The sequence below is a fragment of the Polypterus senegalus genome, chromosome 4 (genome assembly GCF_016835505.1).
Source record: "Polypterus senegalus isolate Bchr_013 chromosome 4, ASM1683550v1, whole genome shotgun sequence".
NCBI classification, from domain to species: Eukaryota; Metazoa; Chordata; class Cladistia; order Polypteriformes; family Polypteridae; genus Polypterus; species Polypterus senegalus.
The window spans coordinates 133,643,328-133,670,642 of NC_053157.1; the positions used below are offsets into that span (position 1 = coordinate 133,643,328).

The following is a 27,315-nucleotide window of genomic DNA, read 5'->3' on the forward strand; positions in this document are numbered from 1 at the left end:
AAATCCTGCCCAGGGTTTTCCTTGAAAACGATTCGTACAGATGCTGTTGGATTGGACTGAATAATTTCATGCATGTGTTTGTATGACTTAGCGATGGGATTGATGGTTCTGAGCATGGAATCTAGCTGGAGAAGGACATTTTCATTGCATGCAGAGTTTGCTTTATTTTGTAAGCGTACTTCAGTAGCATGTACTGTGTCAAAAACATACAACTGTCCATATCCTGGAGAGGTAGAAGTGTTAGCATATAGTGGAGAGGTTTAGTGATAAATTTGCCTGTGTATTTTAAAACAGTATGGTCCAGAGCCAGGAGGTTGAGTTATCTGTGCACCCATGGAAGCAAACGATAGAGAAGAGTTGTATTCTCAAATGTGTTCACGATAATTTTTACCTTCTGATGTTTGCTGTGTACGAAGCTGTTGTAAAGACACAGGTGGCTCCTGCAAAGGTGGTAAAGCTACTTTACCGTCGTGGCAGCACCTCGAGTACTTGTTGTTACATTCAGCAGGCCAGTATAGTGCATGACAGTGTTTGCACTGCTGGTCTGGAGTCCCAATGTTGTACTCTTGGACAGGAAGACAGGAATGAGGTGAAGAACTACCTGTAGTAACGGGAAGAGGATTGTGTGTATGTCTGCTGAGACTGCATTGGTTTGGAAACATTGCTTTGCAGATGTTGCATTGCAAGACTTGTGAATGAGTTTTGTTGTGTTTAGTCAGACAATCCTGTGTAGTGAACTTCTTATTGCATTTCTGGCACTCATATAGTTGTTGGGAAGAATGCCTTTTCTTGTGTTTAGCAAGTGAGGTTCACATTTGAAAAGGTTTGTTGCAGGAATCGCACTGGAAGAATGTGTTACTGGAGTGGGAATCAGGTAATTTTTCAGCGGAGTGAATTTTTGTGTGTTTGTGAAGATGTGTTTTGTTTTGAAAGGTTTACTATAAATGTCGCAGAGGAGGGATGTACGAGTAGATGAAACTGTAGTATTGAAGAGAAGAATGACTGAGGACTGATGTGTTGGTGTTATCAGACATTATATGCTGCTGTGGAGACATGATCGGAATTGGTAGGAGGGCTTCATAGTGGCCATTGTCCAGTTGTCCTGAGTACAGAAGGTAAATGAAGAGAGTATTTCCAGAATTGTAAATGCAAGGCGGGATGTTGAGGTCGTGTTTGAAGTAAATGACAATGGTAGCATGGAGAATCTCTGAAAGAGCTTGAATTTCAGCTTCACCACCATAAACTCCAGATGTTGCCATGTATTGATAGTACTCCTGACTTCTTGTGGTAACTCAATTTGCGTTGGAAAGAACAACAGGAAGAACGTCTCTAAATCTATCCCAATGTGATGCAACGAAATCTACTGCCCTATGTCGTAGTGAGAGTGCATTGCCTTCGTCAACCATTTGTGTCAAGAAATAACCCACTGATAGGAACAGGAAGTTGCCGGATCCTGGAATAGAGATGATGTTGTACAAAAACCCATCGACAGAGAAGATACTGTCGTTGATTTTATAACAAAGGCTTAGGAAACAACCGTCGCAGTATAACGAAAATAGCAAGGTGTATGGGAGGCCGCAGATAGCATGGGGGAGGGTTTGGAAGAGGACGAATAGGAATCAAGAAATGCCATGTCGGCTGTGTGTGAGCAGGACCAGTTTTGATGTGGAAGCAGGACGAACCAGAAGAGAAATATATATCAGAGCTTTCCATGCTGGCCATGGCCAAGTACTATGTTCGATAGCAAAGATGGTTATTAGTGTACCTAGTACCAGGGACCTAATTTCAATGATTGATTTTTGTAGTTATGTCATATAATTTGAGACTGTTATGTCATGGAAATTCAGATTAAGGTTTTAAGCTCTTAACTGATCATTATATGGTGATGATCTGATTAGAATGAATGTAGTGACCTCTGGTCAGACCCAAAAATGGTAATAAACGTAGGTGATAGGAATGACTTACACCAGATACCTCTGTTGAAAATGAATTCAACTCACATCTCTTGAAGAGATTCCCTTGCATCGCAGGAAAGATCAGGGACATAGGAATTGAATGCACTGTCTTTTATACCTCAGCAGTGGAGGTAGCTGCAAGGAGCTGTGGCCAAAAGGATTTTGGTGCATCTCATGGCAGCAACCATAGAAGTCACAGATGGACACCAACAGCTGTGGAAGCTGTTAAGCTGAAGAAAATATTTCAGGTACTGTTAACATAGGAGGATTCAAAATTTGACTAAGTATCAATATCCCAAAAGTTTGGCAGCTGTGTAAGTCTCAGAAGCAAAGGACTCTAGAGTTTAGTGGTACCATGCATGACAACTTCTGTATGGCTTCAAAGATGTTCTGACAAACCATTTGACTATTCTGGAAAGGAGAGGTACCCAGGGTGTTCTCAGCAAGGATGGGAAAACATTCGCTTCAACTAGGAATATCATTGACTTGTGGAAAGCCCATATTGACAAAGTCCTAAACCTGTTGCGTGCAGACTCACAGGAGGAGGTAGTGTGAAAAGTACTGGATGGGCTTGTACTGAAGCTATCTCTGTGGCTGATGTTGCTGTATTGATTAACAACCTATGGACTGGCAAATTTGGGTGGATGGGACTAGATAGATAGATAGATAGATAGATAGATAGATAGATAGATAGATAGATAGATAGATAGATCTTTATTTGTCCCAGGGGGAAATGTGGCTTTTTATAGAATCTCTTTAAATAAATAAATCTAAACACACAGTTTGATCTGAACAAAGGAGAAAATTAAAAAGAAGAGGAAAGAGCCCCAGTAGCATTTCTCCTTGAGTAGTGGATGCAGAGGTGGTCAATTCCTACAAGTACTTGCTGGTCCACATTAATGACAGTTTGGACTGGTCTCAGAACATAGAGGAACTATATAAGAAAGGGCAAAGTAGGCTCTTTTTCATTAGGAGACTGTGTTCTTTTAATGTAGGAAATTACATCCTTCACATCTTCTATAACTCTGTGATGGCCAGTGTAATTTTATTGAGTAGTGACTGAACATAGAGGCTCTTTGACATGGCAAAAGTCAATAACCAATTCCTTGATTTTGCTGATGTTAAGATACAGACAATTCTCTTTGCACCAAGAAACAAAGTTATCCACCTGACACCTATATTCAGTCTCATCCCCTGTATCAATACACTCCATAAGCGCAGGATCATCTGAGAATTCTGAACGCGACATGACCTGCTGTTATATTTATAGTCGAAGGTGTACGGAGTGAAGAGAAAAGGAAACAGGACTACTCCTTGTGTTGCTCACATCCATATCAGAAACACAAACCTTGAGTCACACAAGCTGTGCTTAAGGTTCAGACAAAATTTGAAACGGATCCAGTTTGCAGTTTGCAAACGATATTGTCCTTTTGTTCTCATCAGACACTGATTTGCAGTGTATACTGGATAATGGTATAAAAGTTAGCACTTTGAAATCTGAAGTTATAATTTTTTCCTAGAAAAGAGTGGTACAAAAACCTGATGATTTCTAAACCTAGGTTGCTGTGGAGAATCTTATTGCTGTTACAGAAAGGACATACACAACAACTTTTCAGATGTAGATTTCAGATTTAAAACACAAATGAAGCAGCAAAACAAATAAGGTTAATTTCTTCATAATGTCAGAATATATAAATACCAGCAACTATATTTTTACTTAAAGGCCTTTTTAATTTTCATTTTAAACATTCTTAACTAAATTCTAAAACCAGAATTAATTTCTATATTTTAAATCCCTCATATAAATTCTACTCACATTATCACTTCAGTGGAGGCACACAAAAATGTCCAAAGTAATACATTTAAACTACTGGAAACTCCTCTTGCTTAAATTCAAAATTTGACTTTCAAATAGCAGAGCCTCTGGCAACAAAAGCAAGTAGTAGATAACATTTACAGTTTATTCTTTGTGAAACATCACACGATCAAACAAAACTAGTGACTAGCTATGCAAGGTTGTATTACATATTGCATTCATCCTGATGCCATCTGTTTAGACAGGGTACTGTTCAAGAACATTGTCACCATTTTCATACTTTTTGTATATGTGAGTTTCCAGAGGTTGGCAGAAGCAGTCCATTCTGCGCCATCTGTGCAAGTCTCCAGCCTATCTCCTACATATTGCTGTAAATTATTGGAAGTATAATGTAGACTTAGCCCCTGTTATAATCTTTTGCTATGGTTTTTGTTTTTATGAGCCTGTTAGAAAATTCCTGATAGGTGGGAAAAACAAAGTAAAAACAAATTACTTAGCATAGTCAATTTACAATGTTCAGCAAGTCTTCGATTCTGACTTCAATGTAAATGTTAGGCAAGGTTCAGGAGCAGGTCTCAGAGTTCATCTAACCAGGGACTTCAAAAACAGCTAGTTCTCTCAGCAGTGAAATATTCCACGTGACTGGAATCTAAGAGAAATGACACAACATCCATCCATCAATTTTCCAACCTGCCGAATCCACAACACAGGGTCACGGGGGTCTGCTGGAGCCAATCCCAGCCAACACAGGGCACAAGGCAGGAACCAATCCCGGGCAGGGTGCCAACCCACTGTAGGACACACACACACCCACGGACCAAGCACACACTAGGGCCAATTTTGAATCGCCAATCCACCTAACCTGCATGTCTTTGGAGTGTGGGAGGAAACCGGAGCACCCGGAGGAATCCCACGCAGACATGGGGAGAACATGTAAACTCCACGCAGGGATGACACAACATTGTTCAAGATATCTAACAAATTGACAAAACCAGCAGGCAATTTTTAGCAGTGCTTATCTCAGAAAAATGTTGGCTTCTACATTAGGAAGCCAAAATACATTAACATTTATTGTGTTTATACGGTGCCATGTCCATGCTCAAAGCATTGTACAATGGCAGTCGTAGTATAATTATTTTCCTTTATTTAACATTGTAAGAGGGATACCCACTGTTTGTAATGATGAAAAAAGACCAAATATACAAATTTTTCTTATTTACTAAAGCAATCAACACAAGGTATGGATAAAAAAGGTAATATATAGTAAACATTAGAAAAAAGAAAAAAAAAAAAACTGCAGCCCAATTGTCATAAGCATCTGGGCTTATGCAAATTGTAAAATCAGGATTCACTTACAGTCAGGTCCCAGAATTACTTTCAGGGCGATACAAACTGATACCAGTGCCCTCTAGCAGTTTCCTACCATCCCTTCACTCCTGTACTTTAATTTACTGTAAAATAGCACCTGTCAAGGCAGCACCCATACTTCTTATCCTCTTAAAGGGACAACCTTTTTGATCACTACCAGTGCATATTTTTCCTCATCCTTACCTTACTACCCTACCTTTATCCAGTGTCATCATATCTTGCCCAAACACACACACTGTCAACTCAGCAACCCATCACAATGCATACTGAAACTTGGCAAAGAAAAAAAATGGGCATCATGTATAAGGCAGAAACCAATGAAAAGCATGATTCCAGTGCAATGCAGGACTGATTGACTGTTGTGTGTCCTGCATTGCACTGGAGTCATGCTTTTCATTGGCTTCTGCTAATGAAAACCGATATGAATGTCTTTGAGCTATTGTGCAGTATATGAAAGAAGACAAATTGATATTATTATTATTATTATTATTATTATTATTGCTGCATATTTGGCTGATAAGCATATTGGAAGGCATTGAAACTCCACATAGACAGTGTCTCAGCAGAATTAAAACTAAGGTCGATGGACATGTAAGGAAGAAACATTACCAAAAACTGTTGAAATTATCAGCCCCTCAACAAATTAATAAAAACAGGTTTAGCAAGTTGTGAATTTGTTGTATATTAAAATCTAATTAAACTGTGTCAATGGGCAGTTATATATTATAGTGGTTCTCCTGCTTAGCAGTCATAACACAGTTTGATCAATACACCCAAATGAATTACAGTCATGTTCTTGAACACCTTGATTATCTTACTCCAGAAGGTTGAAATATGAAACCAAAATGAACATAACTGATCCTGTCCATTCCACAAGGAGACACCTTCTCTATCACTTTATCCTTCCACTTACAAATCAATCTTAATCTTAATCCAATACAGTTTCATTTAGCCCAAAAACACTGGACGCAAACCAGAACCACCTTTTGAATAGTAACTGACTTATCTATCTGTTTAACTGCAAATTAGTTTCCTTCCCTACCTGCTAACAAACTGTTTACTTTTTCTAATGGGTTACCCATTGAAGGCTTTATAAATGCATTTGGACTATGAAATTTTAAACACATTTTAGAACAGAATGTTACAAAAATGTGCAAGGTAGATTGAAAGGTTACCATTTAGATCAGACTTGCAGACCCATCATGAATGTAGTCAGTTTATTTTTGCGTAGGGCTTTCCACTGAGTACAGACTTCAGAGGGTTGTAATAACTTTAAAGTAAAATTACAGATTTTAAAAATAATTTGACTTACAAACACAAAATTACAGATTAAGGTAATCATACAGTATAATGAAACAACTTATCTTTAAAATAAACACAAAATGACAATATAAAGTAAGTCCATTATTATTATAGTAGGGATATGACAACCTGTTCTGTTTTTCTTTTAAAATAGAATATGGCAGACTTTCAGATCAAAAAATATTTAGTTTGGCAGAGAAGACACAAAGGTATCGGTTTACTCTGTAGGTATTCCAATGCATGACTGAACAGTTCAGCGTCTGGATGTTTACATTCTCTTTTCTTAGCCCAAGCCATATACTTTTGGAGTCACTCCCACATGTTACCTTAGTAACATTTTGCAACAATGGCTTCTGCAAACAGCAACATTATAACTATATACAGAAACTAGCAAAGGAAGCATTTAACATGACTAGATAGAATTTGCTCACATGAACAGGAAAAAATTACCTATTGATTGGATTATAGTTTCATACCATTTTTCAAAATGCAGGAGTCTGAACATAGCATGGAGCATGACAAGATGAGTCATTTAATACAATCAATTCAGCTAAAAAACAATAAGCTGAAAACCTTTTTTGAAGACAAAGAGGACCGAAAACGGACTGAAAGAATAAAAGTGACCCTACAAGAACTGATAAGCCTCATGCAAGAGGTTAATTGTGCATCATCTGAAAACATGGTGACAGCTCAGAACACACTGCAAATTACATGCAAGACATTGGTGGATGAACTTGACAAGCAAAAACCAAATCAAGCTGAACAAAATTATTCAGGTAAACAAAATGCATTTAAGAATTTCAAACATGTTTGTTTTTTGCTCTCATGGCTTTTAAATTATCATAAGCATTTTAAGTATTAGCATTTTACATTCTGTTTTGTTATATTCCACTTTTACTATTGATTTAATATATACTTTATCATGTGACACATTTCAGCAGAGGCTGTTTTCATATCCCAGTCTGCTCTGTGTCTGTGTGGTTTTTCCTCATATATTCAGACTTCCTACCACATCCAGATGATTATTATGAATAGGTATTCCCAACTGACTTATTGTGAGTAAGTAGACCCTTGCCTTCCATCCAGGGTTGGTTTACACCTTCTACTTGATGCTATTATAGATATACAGTAGTCTCCAAACCCCTAGAACGCTGTCTTGGAATAAGTTTGTTCAGAGAATAATCAATATATAAATGCAAGTTTGTTTAGGATGTGGATTCAATTTTGAGTCTATGATTTTTATGAGCTGAAAAGTTTTAGGAGGGCTAAATCAGTAATGTATGTTTGTAGGGGGTCCTGCTAAAGAATTTCTAGATGGACCTTTTTCTCAGTTTCCTTCTACATCTAAAAGATGTGCATGTTAGTCAAATCGAGTCAGTAAATTAGGCCTTAGTACAATATGTTTCCTTATCTGTGAACTGTTAATGGACTATTTTTCCACTGGGAGATGGTTCCTACCTTGCTTCTGGGATGTGTACAGTAAATGTAAATATAAGATGTTAAGATGTTAAACATGTAAACTTGTTAAGATGTGCAGACATGCAGGAGTGCATAAATTCCATTCAGGTGTCAAATGGAAAAAGTGGACTCAAAATAGTCGGATGGATGGATTCAATTATGGAATAATCCATTAATTATTTAAAGTTGCTGATTACGACTTTTGCATCATACACACTCAAAGTCTATTTGGTAATGATGATTAAAACACACAAATTTTGATCTACATACAGTTTTGCAAAATTTACACTAAATTTGTTTTGTAGATAATTTTGTGAAAGGCAAAAATATCTAAAGAGGCTTTTGGGGTTTTAAAGGTTTTTGGAGGGGGTGGAAAATAAGGAATATGACTCCATAAAACCTTTTTTGCAGATGTGTAAATCACGTATCCTGTATCTGACCTGTAAAATTAGTTCTATTTATGCCTGTCGCTCACTTCATCATGGAGATGTACAATATATATATTTTTTTAAAATGTCACATGCTCCATATTGTTTACACAAAGACACTTTAAAATGCACCTTTTCATTTAAACAGGCAAACGGATTTGGAGACAGGAACTAAATGCCTTTCTTCTTCAGGGGTGGATCTGCTCTGAAACAACTGAATCTTACACTTCAGGCACCCAGAAGAAACTTTAGTCTACATTGCTTTAAAATTTTGGGTGTCTTCTATATGAGACGGGGTTTTTAAAACACTTACATGGAGCAGTTATATTTTAAAAGGAGTTATGGAAATCTGCTTTGAGACAACCTCATGGAAGAAGATATAGTGGTCAACCAGACCTTGTTGCAGGTTGTGAAGGGGCTCCCATAACAGTTCAAGCTTCAGGGCCTCAAAAATGTAGGTCCACCACTGTTTATCCTTTGTCAATGGCACATATTTTGCTGGAATCCAAACACAATTTATTTCACAAATATTTTTTGCAAAGCAAATCATTGGGTCTTGTTACAAATTCAGTTTGGCACAAATCGTTTTTCTCATAAATACTATTTGGTAATATTAGCAGCAAGGTAGGAAACAACCTTGGATGGGGTGCAACTCTATTGCGGAGCACATTCTGGCAAACATAACACTGCCATTTATGGATATCACCAATAATCAACTATTTGGAAATATTAATTAGAAATGCCATTGTACAAAACTGAAATGGATTACCCAAAATAAAATACATTTGTATTGCACCTTATATTATTATTTTTTCATCTTTGTAAAGTCCAATACTAGGCTTGCCAGTTTTCAACTGAATAACCCAAAATTAATATTACCGACTGAAACAAGTAAGAGCTTGCTTACAAATAGCAACAAGTAATGTTAATGCGTCACATACCCACAACATTCGTATCATAAGCCATTCAGTTTCTTGTCAAAAGCTGTTTACACTTTAAGTGTTTTAAGATCTCTTAAAGAATTCCTGTGATGGGTTAGTGCCCTGTCCAGGAATTGTTTCTGCCTTACCCATGATTTTTGCTTGGTTGGATTTCAGCTTTCCTGCAACACCACTCTGGATTAGTGTGTTTATGTTAAGGGATTTTGCTACTTGCATCTCTCTTAGAATAAAGATTAACACACTTCAATCATTTTCAAAATATTTTATCAATATCAATGTTTGCAGTTGCACAATGTGACATATCCAGCAACTCACTCCAACTAGTCCACAACTAGCTCTGACAGGTCTTATTTTGTCTTTGGTTGGAGGGGCAGACTTTGTGTACATGAGAGCTGACAACTAATGAATGCACATCCGGAAGTAAAGTGCATATAATACAGCGATAAGGATTAAGGAACTCAGGTGTTTTGGACCTTAAAAGAGAAGCTTGTATGTGTCATGACTCATGTTTTACCTACAATAACAGAATGGAATAAAGCTGAACTTTTCATACCTGTTAACTATTCCTACTGCATGGACTATCTCAGGTAGCATGTTATTTTGGCTGTCAGAAAAAGGTCAAGCGAGACTGGACTGAAAAGTCAGCACATAATTGCTAGATTTGACATGTTCAAAGGTTTTAAATCATATAAAATTGGCATGGTCTGGCAACAAGATCAGCAACTGCAGTTAGGCAAGCCTGACATATTCTGTGACAAGAAGTCACATAGTGTGAGATTGGTTTAACAAAAAAATAAAATTCTGAAAAATGTTTAGGCCAATTCAGGGTTGCTAAGGGGCTGAGGCCTATCCTAGTAACTCAAAGCAAGGATGGGATATGGTGTCATTTTATCATGAGGTTTACTCAAACACATTCTCACACTCACAGATCCCATTCAAATTGGCAATAAACATAACACACGTAGCATTGGGAATATCAGAGAAAACCTAAAGAATCCACAACGACATGCAGAGAAACTCCACATAGATAATAACCAGAGGTAGGTAGAGTAGCCAAAAATTGTACTCAAGTAAGAATAACTTTACTTCAAAATAATATTACTCAAATAGAAGTAAAAAGTAGTCCACCAAAAACTTACTCATGTAAGAGTAAAAAAGTACTTGGTGAAAAGACTACTCAAGTACTGAGTAACTGTTTGAACATAATAAATTATTTATTTTTTAGAAATGTTGTAATAAGACAGACAAAAATATAAAATAATGTGCAAATTCTATTTCCAAATAATAAAATAAAAAAATGAGTAAAAATAAATCACATCTTTCAAATCAAAATAAAGATGCACAAATAACACAAAGTTCCAAATCTCAGTTTTTCACAACAAAGCTTTTGAAGCTGATACCTACAGTAGGTAACATGAACAGTACAAACTATTTATAGTGAAGAGATATCCTGTACACTGACAATATATTATATCATTAATTAATATTAATATTAATATATATATATTTATATATAAGTATTCCCCTTGGGATTAATAAAGTATCTATCTATCTATCTATCTATCTATCTATCTGTCTGTCTATCTAATATAATACTGCATATGCACTTTGTGGTGTAGCGGGTCCGCGGTTTCAAAACAAAAAAAAAGGCCAGTTTCATTTAAAATCCATAAAGCTGTGTCACTCTCCGTGGGTGCAATTGCATGACTGCAGGGAGTTAATGAGGTAGTTGGAGCGAGTCGCACCTGCACGTGCAGGTCCGATCATTCTCAATTGATTTATTAGCTTCCTGTGGCGTGTGATTAAGGCCCATGGAGATGGGAGTGTATATATATGGGTCAGCACAAAAAAAAGAAGGGGGAATCAAACAAAAGACATGAAAGGCAGGCTTGGGAACGACGATCTGGTTCTTGCAGTGAAGCTGTGACCGTTTAGTAGTGAACAGGAGTGACTAAAAAGTCTCTCACAGGTTGTAAGACGCAGGAAGTTTGTGTGTGGTCATCTGACTGCATGGCTACGCCTGACTGGTGAAACAGTCATGCAGTAGGTCCACTGGCAACTTCTCTCTTGCAAAAATATAGTGTATCTAAAGTGTAAATGGAAAAAAGTAGCAAGTCGAGTGTTGCCCAATGTAGTGGAGTAAGAGTAGTGTTTCTTCTTCATAAATGTACTCAAGTAAAAGTAAAAAGTATGGTGCAGTAAAACTACTCTTAGAAGTAAAATTTTTTTAAATAGTTACTCAAGTAAATGTAACTCGTTACTACCCACCTCTGATAATAACCAGGTGCAGGATCTGACCCAGGATGGTGTGAACTATGAGGTAGCAGTGTTATAACCACCACACCACCATACCACTCTTGGATCTCTTAAAGTGGCCTTAGTAATTAATTTGCTAAAAACTAAAATAAAAGCCTGATGATATGAATTCTATGGAAAAGAGAACATTCATGTTTTCTTAAAGTATGCATAACGAGAATGTTATTTTACTATAATTCTGAATAAAAAGGATCAAATTGCAAACATTGATATTGATATACTATTTTGAAGATGACTGAAATGCATTAGTCTGAACATTAGAACAATTATAACAAGATCAGGCTACTCAGCCCAAAAAAGCGTGCAACATTTGTTATATGGAAAAGTTTTGAGATGTTAGTGTGGCCTACTTTCTATAAATCATGAGTTTAATTTAGAATCTATGTTAGTAGCATGTTTTAATTTACTATAATACTGTAGTTAAACTGGAATTATGTCACAAAGGATCTGGAAACTGCTTAATATTTGCTGGAATTTGGGAAGTTACATGTGCCATAATTAAAGTTGTGTTTTTCTAAAAGAATTTTAAAAAATGATTAACCTAGCACTGCTAACATTAATCTAACCTGATGCTATGTTATATGGTATGCTGTGCAGCGGAATGATAAACTTGCATTCCAATCACCACACTTGCTTGAAATCCTGGATGGGTGAAGATTTTTATCTTGCAGGTAAAATAATTATCATTTGGGTTACTGTAGAATTATATGGTTTTTCTTTCAGATAATCTTTATGGAAAAAATCTTAAAGAAATGCATAATTTCCTAAACAACATTGTTGAAGATCTTAGAAGCACAATAAATACAATGCACAAGATAAAGAACAACTTAGATAATGCTGAGGCCTTAACAAAATCTGTTTGGAATGGATCAAGCCAGCATTGTACTTTAACAGGAAATGGATCAGAAACTGAACCTCAGGATAATGCCTTTAATCATGCTGATAACAACTCTTCCAGGAAAGATCAGTGCCAACCAAATTCAGAAATCTTATTACCAGTAAATACACAAGAAGACAAATTATTACTTCCTGAGGAAGAAAATATTCCTGATGAAAACAGCAGTGAAAAAATTATAAAGCACGACACAACCACAGACATAAAATGTTACAATGAGGACTTGAAAAATGAGCAAAAATCAGTTAATGGTGACAATAGTGAGAGTCACCCAACTGTTAATAATCTGAAACCTGTTCATCCTGAGAAGAGTGGCAATGAGTGTGAACCCAGCAAGGCAGATGGCAAAGAGAAGGTGGGCATGCAGTCTAAGGAAGGCAATAATATGTTACAGAAGACAGACATGATCATACAACAGAACATTTCTTTAAAGACAGAGCTGGTCAATAGCACAAACAATAACGAGTTTCTAAAATATCATAATGCAGCATGGAATTGTGAAGCAGAAAACCAGGAAGATCTAGCGGGCACATCAAAACCAGTGTAAGTAATTTAAAATAATGTACTGCTTATTATGATCTCTGGATAGAAAAGAAACAGAACATTTAAAATAATTTGTGACATATTTAATTAATTTCTAAAAAAAAGTTGCCAGGTCTCATTATCTAAATCAGTGGAGTTAATTAATTACCTTGCTATAGAAACTGACATATTTTTGATTAAGTCAGAGGCCATTTTGAAGAAATCCCTGTGACAGTAATCTAATATAAAGAGTGCTATCTCTTAGTCAGTTTATTAAACTGCCAGCATCAGACATATTACCTGTCATTTTCATGACACCTTCATATTTCATTTGTCTTGTAGCTGTACCTTTTTAATACCTTTAACATTGTTTGACAACTTTTTTCAGCTCATACTTCTCTTTTAAAGTTAATGCATTTTTGAAGCTCATAAATATGTTACATCAAACTGAATCCAAGCATGGGATATTTTCTCAACCTGCACATTGATACTTAAAATTTCAAAAACATATTTTGAGTAAAACTGAACTTGAACATCCCGGGTCCTCCCTGCGTGGAGTTAGCATGTTCTCCCAATGTCTACACGGGTTTCCTCCGGGTGCTCCGGTTTCCTCCCACAGTCCAAAGACATGCAGGTTAGGTGCATTGGCGATTCAAAATTATCCCTAGTGTGTGCTTGGTGGTGGGTGTGTGGGTGTGTGTGCTCTGCGGTGAGCTGGCGCTCTGCCTGGGGTTTGCTTCCTGCCTTGCACCCTGTGTTGGCTGGGATTGGCTCCTGCTCCAGTTAGGATGTAGCAGGTTGGATAATGGATGGATGGATGAACTTGAATGCACACACATGTTTATGTGTGACAGCTGACCTGTCTAGGGTGGGTTCCTGCCTTGAATCTGATGCTGCTGGGATAGGCACCAACTCCCTGTGACCTTAAATTAGATAAGCAGGTTATAAATTTGATGGATTGATAGATGGATAATAAAATACTCCATTTTCTGGAAGTTAGGGGGGAGTGAAATAGCAGCCACAAACCTGCATGAAGACATAGAGGCCAAAATAGACAAAAATAAATATACTTAATACACAAAAGGGAAAAAAATAAAGTGTTAAATTAAAAAAAAAATTGCACCAAACTTTTTTTGTCTCTCTGGGCCTCCTTATACGCATTCTTTGTTTAGCCTACAGTGTAGGATGGCTCACCCAATTGTCTATGCAACCTCCTGTCTCTGTCTCTCTCTTTTTGCCTCTCACCAGTTGAGCTTTTGCCTTTCCTCTCCTCCTGACTTCACACTGTGGGTATGAAGAGATACACTTCTACCATACCCCTGGAATCAATTCCAGTATTATAACTGCAATAGGGACACAAGGCCAGCATTCACTGAGACAGCCTTAGAAGTTCCTACACTGCTAAATTTTCTGCATGCCTTAAAGGGATAGGTGTCCAAGGTAGCCCCTAGCTACATACAGTATCAGAGGGAGCTTATGGTGTCAAACATGCCCTGTAGCTGCTATGACTTACTGCTGCCACTAGGCCAATTCTTTCTTTAACACTTGTACTACCACTGCTAGTGCCACCATTATTGTCTTCTCACATTGTGTTGACAAAACTGTCTAAGAATGTTTCAATGAATTTTAAGCTGCCTGAAATTCCAGCCCTGACAACTTAAATACACATCTATCCATGTATAATAACAACAATCCTCTCAAGGGCTGCCCTTAACAAGTTTCCAACAATGTGTCCATGTTCTTGTTGAAAAATGTATTTTAAAGTAACAACTGGGATCCACTGTATTAATTCCTTTCATAATTTTAAACACTTCAGTTATACCCCCTCTTCTTAAACTAGCAAGGTGAAACTCCTGTCATCTTTACTTATAACTCATACTTCTTACTACTGGAATCAGCCTTGTCACTGCTCTCTGCACTTTCTCTTTTTTGGAGTGATTTTTTCTAGTAAGGATTAGGGTAGGGGATATGGCCATTATTGGCAAGCACTGGTACACCCATCTTCCAGCCTAAAGATTTAGTTTTCTCCTGTCTTATTCTACCCCCCCCCCACTAAAATTATATAAATAGATTTTTCAATATCAATAAAATCATTATTAATAAAATTAATAATTCAATAAAATCTGTAAAACACTAACTCTCCATCAACTAATAAAACCCTACTAAAATTTCATCAATAATAATCCCTTCCATAAATCCTTAAATAGATAGATAGATAGATAGATAGATAGATAGATAGATAGATAGATAGATAGATAGATAGATAGATAGATATTAAAATAGAAAAATATTTTAAAAAAAGACGTCATTAGCACTCATTTATCCTCAATGGGACCCAGGTATTTAAAGCCGTTATCCATCTGTGCTCTGCTTTCAGTCTCCTGGTTTTATTCCATTGCGCCTGCTGCTCCAGGCCAAACATAACTGGTTTGTGACCACTAATGTTGAAATGTTGATATTTTTTGTTTCTCCAATGTAGGTCATCCCACAGGTGGAGCACTGAATACCATAAATGCAATTTTTGGAATAAATCTGAAAATTTTGATAATTGGGTTTGTCCACCTTTGTCAGTTTATTATAAATGTTCTTTTTCCTGACAATTTTCCAAGCGTTTTTATTCTTTTGTCTTTTTGATGGACATTTACCGTGAACCAGAATAACTTTTAGGTTTTTGTTTCTCCTGTAGGCAGTGATAAGTTGTTTTTTTTGGAGTGGTGCATGAATGTCCTGAGCCTCCATAAAATGTGAGCGCAGGAACCCCATGATGTTTCTGGCATGAAATGAATAAGTAATCACAACTGGTAGTTTTTGTTTCTGATCGATAGAAATTAAGTGCTCCACCTGTGGGACCCCAGTCAGAAACTGATCACACTTTCCCAGTACTCTTCCCCGATCCGGAACCCCACCACTATTCATCCCCTGGCCTTCTATCTGTTGTAGATTCTGGTGTTCTAATTAATCCTTAAGGTTTGTTGCACAGAAGTTCATCACTGGAGTTTATTTCAATATTAGAGTAGATTTGGTACATTACTCTTGTTAAAATTAACTATGAGCAGGATGTCACACTTCAGAATTAAGAGTGCTATGAACTCAGAAGCACAGTGTTGGAGATGTCACAATTTAGAAGTTGGCAATAATGCAACATTCTAAATATATGAAGATTACTTCAGGCCAAGAATTTGCTATGGATCATATAATATAGAAAATTTCATGAGGATAGTATAATAGGACATGACCACAAAGTCGATCATTGAACTGAGGCGTAGGGTGTCCTGGTGCCAAGTGCACATATGAACACCCCTATGCTTGAACATGGTGTTCGTTATGGACAATCCGTGACGAACACAGAAGTCCAATAACAAAACACCGCTCGGGTTCAGATCAGGGGGGCCATTCCTCCCAATCACGCCCTTTCAGGTTTCACCATCATGGCCCACGTAAGCAATGAAGTCTCCCAGCAGTACAAGGGAGTCCCCAGAAGGTATGCCCTCTAGCACCCCTTCCAGGGAATCCAAAAAGGGTGGGTACTCCAAACTGCTGTTTGGCGCATACACACAAACAACAGTTAGGACCCATCCCCCCACCTGAAGGCGGAGGGAGGCTACCCTCTCGTCCATCGGGGTAAACCCCAATGTACAGGCTCCAAGTCGGGGGGCAATAAGTATGATCACACCCGCTGGGTGCCTCTCACCAGGAGGAGATTGATTCCAGAGCCCAAGCTGTGCGTCGAGGTGAGTCCGACTATATTTAGCCGGAACCTCTCGACCTTGCGCAATAGCTCAGGCGTCTTCCCCTTCAGAGAGGTGACATTCCACGTACCAAGAGCCAGCTTCTGTACCCAAGGATTGGACCACCAAAGTATTGGGGTGGCTATTTGAGTTTGACAAATTCATGGCTCTAATTTTCAAACGACTTAGCAGAATCCAAAGTAACGTGTTACGTATTTCAATTACCTTTTCCTTGATATTTGGTGAAAGCTGCTTGCCCACTTTGTCAGCAGCACTTTTGTCACTGACAGTCAATTATGGGCAATGAAAGTGATGTGGCTTTGGTATTTGCTCTTGGTTTTAAAAGGGAAAAACTAGTATAACTGATGGCTAAAGCGATCAATGAAATGATGCATGTAACGAAGGATAGTTGCACATGTGCATAAATCAATGCTCATTTCTAAACTAATATTACAAATATGCAGTTTTAAACTATATGTAATAAATACAGTATACCAATAACTGCACGCCTGCATATACATTATGCATAAAGACTAGTGTGGTGAAAATCAATTTGTTTCATTTTTAATTTGTAATTGCTTTAAGCCATTGTTTTCATTTTTATTTCACAGGAATAACGCTGCTTTTTTTGTAATATGGAGAACAAAATGCTAAACAGTACTCCAGGTGAAACCTCACCATTGAGTTACATAACTTAACCATAACTTCCCTTGACTTGTACTGCACACACTGTAATCTATATCCTTACATTCTATTAACGTTCTTGATTGCCTGTGTACATTGTCTTGATTTAGCTAATGATGAGTCCACTATGAGACCTAGGTCCATTTCTGAAGGGGTTCTTTCAAGTTTCAGACCACCCACTGTGTATTCAAATCTAACGTTTCTACTTCCTATGTATAAGATGTCTGAACCCAGATTCACTATTTTGTAATACACCTGTCCTTGATATGTGCAGTTCAATCTGTTCCTTAATTAACCATAAGATTACTATTATAGAGTTACTTGGATCAGTCCGATCAGCCTTACCATATAACAGGATAATATTGGCTAGCTTCCAGCATGTAGAAATTTTCAATAAATATGTGTCAAAGGTTTATACATGTACTCTGATGGTATGTCCCCAAACCCCATTCCTTGCAGGTATTCCTGTATATAATCCCTTCCACTTTCTTCTCAGTTTATGTTGTTCCTTCTGCATATTACAGCCTGTTCTAAGGTGTTGGATTGTCTGTGAGGCTTCCTTTCTAAACTCACTAAATTCTCTGGTATTGCTGATTTAATTGATTTTGGTCCATAGTGACTGTCCTTGTACAGCCAAGATTAGTACCTCTATGCTTTTCTTCAATACTACTTTGCTAACCACTGTCTAGATTTATGCCACATCTGCTATTTTTTGGTAGTACGGTTCATTCATGAGGCATACCCTGCCATTGCACCCCTTCTCCGTTAATGTTGTTGATTTCGCTATCTCTCTTAGCAGCTCATACTCATGGGGAATTGCTTGGATATATTCTAATATGTTTTGTGTCTCATTAAGAACAGTGTTCTTGACACTTCTTTGTCTTCTTACCCATTGTTTCATTTGGTAAACATTCCCTAGATATTGAATTTGGAGTGCAGTGCGCTATGTAATGTAAGAAGTTTAAACATCTTGATATTGGTAGTTTCCATCTCTTCTTTTGACCAGCTTATTGTGCCACTTGGAAATCGGATGACTGGAAGGGCATATATGTTAATGGCTTTGGTCTTCTTTTTCACATTCAGCTGGCTCTTCTGGTACCAGCTTTATAGGGATAATTGAATGTTGTTGTCTGCAGTTTCCCATGTGACTGCAGGATCCCAAAGTAGCTGTAGCTATCCTGTATATCTATTACGTGGACTTGTGGTACTTCTGATCACAAACACATCTCTAGCTCAAAAAACATCCCACTGTCCTCGTTGAAGAACATTGTCAAGTGGACTAGTGGATTAATGTTTCTTTCATTCTTGGCCTGCAGTCTCATGCCATTCATGTACAGGAAGTGGATGATGGTAGCTCCACTCTTAAACCATTATCTGTAGACACTCTTACTGATATATGGCTGAAGCAGATACAGGAGCAGTACAAATATTGCATCTTCTTGATATATATCACACTTTATGGTCACCTGGTCAATTGTCTTTGAGATGGTTTCAGGTGTTGTCCTCTAGTGTTTTCATCCAATGGTCCACAGAGTTCTTGATAAAAATTCTTAGTTTATTAGTAGCCAGGTATTCGCGTGTTTAAGTGTGTTGCATTGAGTTGTATGCTTTCTTGTAATCAATCCAGATAACACTCATGCGGGTCTGACTGGTCTTTGTGGAGGGTTTTGAGCCTCTGGTATTGTTTCCAATCTCCTTCTGAGCAGTACTAATACACATACACACATGCTCATCCAACTTTGTATCAATAATGCCTGACAGGAGCTTCCATGTTGTGGATAGGTAGGTTATTCGGTAGTAATATGATGGTTCTTGTACCTTGTTGGGGGTCCTTCAGGAACAGCACTATCTTACCTAGTCCATCCTAACTAGGTTAGCCAGTTAGAGAGATTAGGGCTCACATGGTTCACACAGATGCTGTGGCATGGCGCTGAGGACACAAGCCAATTAAGGGTTAACTGCACTTGTCAGAAGAATCCCCTGCTGTTGAGCAGACTGTATGAGTGAGCAACAGGGATGTAGTTTAGAAAGAGACACCAAAGCTTGTAATGGTTCCTTAAAGGGACAGAGCCTGACAGTGTTTAAACCTTAATTTTTAACCTGATTTTGGATTATTTAGAAGGCAGCCTTTAGTGTGTTATCTGACTATTGGATTCTCTTAAACAACAAACCTCATAGGGGAAATATTCAGGTTAGTTACATGATTTATTTGCAGCTTTTTTATTTTTGATTATTGCTTAGTGTTTTAGATTTGTTTAAAAGTTCTCATGGCTTCTTCTGGTTATTTAATCTTTGGCTTTAGTCTTTAGTCTTCCTCTAAATGCTTTCCTCTAATTCCCAATATTCTCTTAAATTATACTCTTGACACCTGCCTTATTTGTTACATTTTCCATTTGAATCGGCTGAAGGAGTCTGACAACACATTTTGATAGTCCTATCATGAAGACATTTCAGGAATGTCTAAATGACCATTCTGTGGACTACAAAATGTGGTTAGGATGTGTGAAGCACAAACAAATCCTCTTGATGTTGTAGAACAGGAATAAGCAGAAGTGAGTTACTGAGGTGATGGCCTGTGTGAAGGCTGGATTTTTTTCTTGAAGATATAAACACATATGTGACATGGCAGAGCTTACTTTTATGTACACAAGTTGCTCAAGAGAACTTTGTTTTGTAAAAATTTGGCTGTAACGAAGACTGGTTTAGTTTTGCAGAAGATTTGCTTCAAGAGATATTTGGTCGTGCATCAAGAGTTACCAGCCAGGCAGGCTGAGATCCTGGATAATATTTCTAGATTAGTGTAAGACAGGGAAAGAAAACATTGAGTGCCATTCTAAAGCAAGGATAGAAAAACCATGCTAAAAAATAAGTGAGCTGAGGGTGTTAACATTAAAGTAACAGAGGTGAAACCCCCAAGAGAAAAAAGAAGAAGAAGAAGAAAACAATTCAGAGGCTTATAACTGTGATGCATGGAATTGCTAAGAATTGAAATGACATGTTTGGTGGATAGAAAAGGGAAAGAGACTAGAATATAAGCATGTTTAGTTTACAAAACTGGATTAAATGGGTTCAGTAAGTAGACTAATGGATATTTTTGGACAAATAAGAATATAAGCAGACCAAAAGTGCTGGCCTCAGCCAAGCTGAAACTGAGAGAATCTCAGAATAATCACAACGTTTTTACTTACTCTTTTGACTGAGATATTTGTCTGTCATTTTTGGTTGTGATGGCAGATTATGCTCCTTCCAGATTTGAACCTTTGCATGCTGTTTTGATTACTTTTTTGATTTTTCACATAGTTTCTTTTCCCAGTTTATTCTTCTTTTTCCTCAAATATTCTCCTCTGGTACCCTGTCCATATACTTTGGTACAGTTACATAATAGTAAAGCACAATTAAGTGCTCCTGTCACTCCATCTTTATTATTTTACTAGAGGGCATCTTTGGCGCCCAACCCCCAGTTGCTGCCAGTCTGCCGCTCGCATTGTGAAGAGGAGGGCTGAGCACATCTCAAGGAGACGCGGTCGCTCCTCCGAATCCCCCTCTTAAACAGTTATACAATGGTAAACAAATACAGTTTTTTTTTTACTCCTCTTTGCTCGATCAACTGCTGGCTTGCTGCTGCTACTGTGCTGCATGATCTGCATCTCATGCGGCGTTTCGAACATTTAAAAGCCTGTACAGCAGCTATCCTACTCTTTGACTTTTATTTTCATCCCCGGGTGTGGTTAAATCTCTTGGCACTCTTGGTTAAGTCTCGTCTCGCAGGAAGTGAGTTCTTAATATTTTTTAGTTTACAATTTAACAGAACAGAATAAGAATAAGAATCTGAAAATCGAACATCACATTAAAGTCCTATAAATTCTGAAAAGAATGATACCAAACATATATACTGTATGTAGGTTTTAAAATAAGCCAGATTTAAAGAGTGAGAAAAAAGTGACATACAAACGTCACATAAAATTGTTGCACAAAATCGTTGCACTTTTAGGCTTAGGATTTTATATATATAGAGAGAATAGATTACGCTTTATCAAGCCCCTGAAATCTACCAGCAAAATCTTTGGTCATCCTGTAATTTCTAAAGTAAAAGATGGAGTTAGGGATCCCTAACAGGGCTTACTTTCAAGCCATCTCTAGAACTGCTTTCAGATTTTTGGAGGCTACATAGAAAGTCACAGGTTCACATTTACAAAATGTTTTCACGTGGTCCTAGATGTCCCCATTACCCTAGTTTCATATTCATTTTAAACAACTAGGAACCCTTTGGTACCTTCTATGCTGTATGCTGTCCAGAGCAGCCAGAAGATCATAGCTGGGTGTAACGAGGTACATAGTAATGTATTACTGTAATTTAACTACATTTCCCAATAAGTGCAACAGGTTACAGTTTAAATTCCTGTAATCACATTATAGTTGCTGACTTAACTAGAATTTCATTACTTGGTTTATACATACATATGTTTCTAAGCAAACAATATGTAAATGTTGTAAATGACTTAAAGGGCAGGGCAGGCATTCTCTTTCACACAGTGTTCTAGGAGACATGTGTGGCTACCCATTCTGCCCTCCTTGCTCAAACTCTACCACACATGTGCACTATTTTCATGCAGGCATAGATTACTTTGAATTTTATAATGCTGCCTTGAGCCATCATCATATAGGAAATCTAAAATGAACCACCAGTTGATGAAGCCACTACTAGTTTATTTTAATGCAACAGGCAAACTGAAGAAATCTAACAGAAAGCTTTCTTAAATTAGCTAGGTCAATTTACATATAATGACTATGAAGCGTTTCAAACACACCAATCAGTATACAGATAAATTGTATAATCCATAAACACACATCTTATTTAAATATTATGGTCTCAAAATACTGTAGTTATTCATTAAGAATAATGGGTGAATACTGGGTTAACATAAATAAGACTTCTCATATCTAAACTGTTATCAGAGAAATAACTATAAAGTTAAATGTTATATATGATCTCAGTTTCTAATTTAAATGTACTGGTACAAATGAAGTCTGGGTGTCCTAATTAAACAGGCAGGTAGTTTGTTTTACTTAAGGACTGTATTAAGGTTTAAAGGTTTTAAGTTTTACTTTGCAAGAAAACTTTTTCACATTTACAACACATTGGAAGATTGTGACTAATGGAAAAAAATGTAATTCTAATTTATGAAAGAAGGAAATAAGTTTGTGTGTTCAAGAACATTTATAATTAAAATAGCCACTGTATCTGTCAATGACAGCACAATAATTCAAAAATATTTGCTATCTCCTGCCTTATGTGTGCCTTCAGCCCTTTTCCTCTGTATCATCGTGTGTGAACATCTCTTAACCCATGTTCCCTCTCTCATAAAGCCTGTTTCTCAGACTCTCATTATTTTTGAGGCATCATTCTCATCTCCTGTCTGGTTTTATACTAGCCATCTTTGAAGGTGACTCAAATGCCTTTTCTCCTCCTTGTCACTCTCGCACTTTGTCTTTCATTGAGTTACCAAAGCCAAACTGCTCAAAGGGATTGGAACCACAGACCTTAGTGTTGTATTATATAAATAGATGTTTTATAGTTGCAGTTTTTTTTGTTCATTGTGACATACAGGCTAAGATCCTTGATCAAAGAACTCAAAAGAAATTAGATTTACAGAGACAAAAATCTTTGATATCTAATCAAATCAAAACTCTATAAGCATGTTTTGTAAAATGTAACATCATATTCTCACATGCTTTTTTAATTTTTCATTATATCCCTTAAACCTTCTGTGAAAATACAGGAGTCTGTATACAAGTAAGTTACCTGAATCTTTACCTTTATTGTTAGTGAAAATAAGACAGGGAATTACAAAATGTAAATGATTTATTTTTTAATGGGCCAAGGCCCTTAACCTACAATTGCTTCGTCCTGGGCATGATGTTAATCTGCATCCAGCCCTGCATGCAGTCCCTCCAACCTGCAAGGACAAACTTGGGGGTTGGTGGCAGAATTAACACTCCAGCCACCATAAAAAAACCCACACTGTTCCATTCCATCTGAACTAGTATAGTGCTGAGGTGTCACCCATTCCATGGCTGCACTCGGGTCCTAATCTGGATCCTGAGTTGGTCTGTCGTATGGTGGGTGCGGCAATGTGCTGTATCAGCGAGTGCTCATAACCTTCTCCTCATCCTCATGCCTGTTTGATAGTGTAAAGGGCAATAACACAGACAAGACACAAGATTATCAATTGTGTTACAAAATAAAACACTGTAGGTAGCTGGCCCCATCAAATCACTACAAGCTCTTATCTGCTGGCCACCACTCTAGCAATAGTAAATTTACTGTTTACTGAGTCAATGCTTGCAAGTGTTTGAGTGGTCAGTTTTATTTTTAGTCATTAAAATGTATTTTTAATGGTACAGTGCAAATGTAAGTTGTCTAGTTTACTTGTTAAAATTCTCATTTGCTTTTACTGGTTATTCCTTTTGCTACATACACATCCCATTATAGACTAAATTCCTTGTTTTCTTATACCCAGTGTTGTTTAGCTTCTGTTGTGCCCAAGCTCTTGATTATGCTCAATCATGGAGTTTTTGACCATGGGTACTTCTTTCCACTTTTTTGCTGACTTTCTTTTTATTAACAAAATTCAGTAAACAATGTGAGATCAACATATCAACATGTACTAATGATATCTTTTTTTCTATATAACAATTTCATCCCAGAAAAATATATGAGCATATTTTGTTAATCTAAAAGCTATAACTTTTAAGTTTATTTCCAACCCATCACTTTTACAGGCCAACTACCACACACACTACAAGCTTATCTATACATTATTGTCATTTCTTTTTGTGTTATACTCCTTGCTTTATCCCCAAACTACTGCAGATTTATTAAATTCACTGGCCATGAGCTTGAGAGGTTCAATAACAATTGTACACAAAAATGCCTACAAATGACATGCCCACCAATGTCACAATTATCATCACAAGACCTGTTCTTTTTATTGTTCAACCTTTATTCAGTCCTACTATAAAAACTCAAAAACTATTGTTCCCTAACAATAATAAGCAGCCTTCTGACAGCATGTTAAAGTTCTTATGTGTGTAAAAAATTAAATAATTCTGCAGTCTAAAGTTGAGGAAATCCACAACCAACCTGTTACAACACTCTCCCAAGTCTCTGAACTTGCTCTTGAAATAATATTTAAATTGAGCCTTACAGATTAAGCCCGTTGTACCTGCCACAGTAGTTATTATTTTGATATGTTTACATTTAAGGTTTTATATTTTGACATAATATCCAGATGTTTCCAACATCTACAGAGATTATCGATGAATTGATATAACTTATTTGATATTTCAATTATTTTCTACATTGATTTAAATGCTACAACATCTTATATTGGTATTGACCATTTTGTAAATGATCTGGTAACTACTACAATATAATGTGGGTTTTTTTTGAGGTTATCTACTTTTCTTTTTAAAGCCATATATGATGACACTTGGTATGACATCTTCTATGGAGATATGCAATAACGTATTGAATAACTGAATAGTGATTTTAAATCAATTATGTGTAATAGCTTTAATTGTTTCGGTATGTCCCTTCATGTGAAATAAAATACAGAATTCTTAACTGGAAAACAATATATTGTTGTCATTAACAACAACAACAACATTTATTTATATAGCACATTTTCATACAAAAAAATGTAGCTCAAAGTGCTTTACATAATGAAGAATAGAAAAATAAGAGACACAGTAAGAAAATAAAATAAGTCAACATTAATTAACATAGAATAAGAGTAAGGTCCAATGGCCAGGGGGGACAGAAAAAAAAAAAAACTGGAGAAAAAAAAATCTGCAGGGATTCCAGGCCATGAGACCGCCCAGTCCCCTCTGGGCAAGACAGGGAAGGAATTTTAAGGAATAACTAAGGATAAGGATAATTAAGGAATAACCTAAAAAATTCTCAGTTATAGGACATAGAAGATGACAAGTACAATACACTCAGAGAAGTTGTACAATCATAATGCAGGCCATGGCACAAAGTTAAACTTAAAGCAATGAAATCATTATAATATATTAAACTGAATAGGGAACACACATTTTTTGTATTTTGACATAAACATTGAAGAATGGAACCAAATTACCATTCAGACATTTACATTTTAAGGATTATCCTATAGAATCTTCACTCCTATCATAAAGGCTTATAAGAATGTATAGAGCTTAAAACAGGAATTACAGTATATAGCATACAGTAATTCAGGTCTAAATGCCGTTGACTAATTACCTCTGTTGTCCTTTTTTTTAGACATTTTACAGAGCTGAAAGACCAACATACAATGCAAAGTGTATGTTATATTGCGGCACCTTATCTTGTAGTACAAAGGCTGACCAGTAGAATTGTAAATAACTTGAGTTCACTGGCTGTAATGGATTCTGAAGAACTGGTTAGTGACATCATCAGTATTCAATATCCTGGCAGCAAATTCAAGATTCCTTTTCCTCTTTCAATTTCTATACCCTTCACGGCACGCTACAGAGGTAATTACCGTGACATTATGGTAAAGATTTTTGAAGATGGAATGCATGCAAGCTACATAACTCCTTCCATATTTGAAGGAACTCGAGGAAAACAAAAGGTTTGTAAATCTGATTAGGAGTTTATAATTATACTTCTGAAGTTCTTACCTATAATTTTATGTAAAACACCACTAAAGTACACATTGTATATTATTAGAAAGACAAAAATCAGTGTCACATACAGTATAATGAATGACACCATTATGGTGCAATCAGTAAAAGTAATAGCAATAAATAAAGGGCTTTGATGTATTTTTTTACAGTGAAGCTATGTAAACTCCATTTCTTGAATGGGATATGCTGTTGAGTGAATGTAAACAACTCTCTTGTTTTAATGGATTGGTAACATTTAAATAAACTTTGATCAATCTATATAACTAACTATCTACATTTATCTAGGTATTGTAAAGTTAATTACAAAAATGACAGTAAATTAGCAAACAAATCCTGATAAAATTGTGCTGCGTTGAAAACTTTGTGTATTAACTCTCTTCACCATACTTTATCTAAATATCATTACAACATGAGTCAGAGTTGGTTTCTTTGTCTAATGTGTCAACACATTAATGCGATTTCTTTATGTTGTGTGAATAGACTATGAAGTGTACCAAGGTCTTCATTTTTTACATTTATTATGGTTTTTCCTTCAATCCAATTTTCCCCAATTTTCCTGTTTAGGTAGTTTAGATTTGATCTTTGTATGTTAAATATAAGGTACAGTATTTAAAAATATTATTTTTGCTAATCGTTTTCTTTTTATGTTTGTTTTTAATTGATTTGTTTCATCTTTATCAATTGTTTTGCAATGATCTTTTTGTTTTGTAATCATATTAATTTTGTTTGCTCTCCCTTGCCTCTTTATGAACTGTGTCATGGAGGAAACAGGTGGGGTGTATGGGAACTCCAGGTACCACCATTGGGTAGCTAAAGAACCTACCACTGTACCCCCTATTAAAGCTCTTAGATGACATCAAGCAAGTTACTGAGGCATTAGCATTGTCAGGCTCCCCTCTGGTACTTCCTTTTCCTCTCCTGTAAATTTGGGGTTTCTGTTATCCATTTAGTTTTTGATTTGTTGACTTTTTTACTTTGTTCATATTTTTTACTTTCATTTTTGAAATTTGTATTTGGTTGTATTATCTTTGTGGTTTCATTATATTCCTTAATTTATATTTTAGACTTTTTAAATTTTTTTTGGTTTTTAGAATTTTTAAGTTTTGTTTTGCTGTATTTGATTTGTATTTCTGAACTATTTACTTTTTTAAACATTTTTGGCAAATGTTTTGCAATTTTGTGATTTATTTAATTATTGTGTCTTTGGA

At 36.5% G+C, this 27,315-nt stretch overlaps 1 protein-coding gene across 1 annotated transcript in view; it reads left to right on the plus strand.

The window, feature by feature from the left end:
* Positions 1–6,797: 6,797 nt before the first annotated feature.
* The window catches only part of dthd1 (death domain containing 1), a 56,836-nt gene continuing 36,318 nt past the window's right edge, over positions 6,798–27,315 (plus strand). The window contains exons 1-3 of the mRNA XM_039751272.1: positions 6,798–7,217; positions 12,308–13,022; positions 25,722–26,052. Of these exons, the coding sequence (XP_039607206.1) occupies positions 6,929–7,217; positions 12,308–13,022; positions 25,722–26,052 (1,335 nt within the window). The 5' untranslated portion in view covers positions 6,798–6,928. The remainder of the gene's footprint in view (positions 7,218–12,307; positions 13,023–25,721; positions 26,053–27,315) is intronic.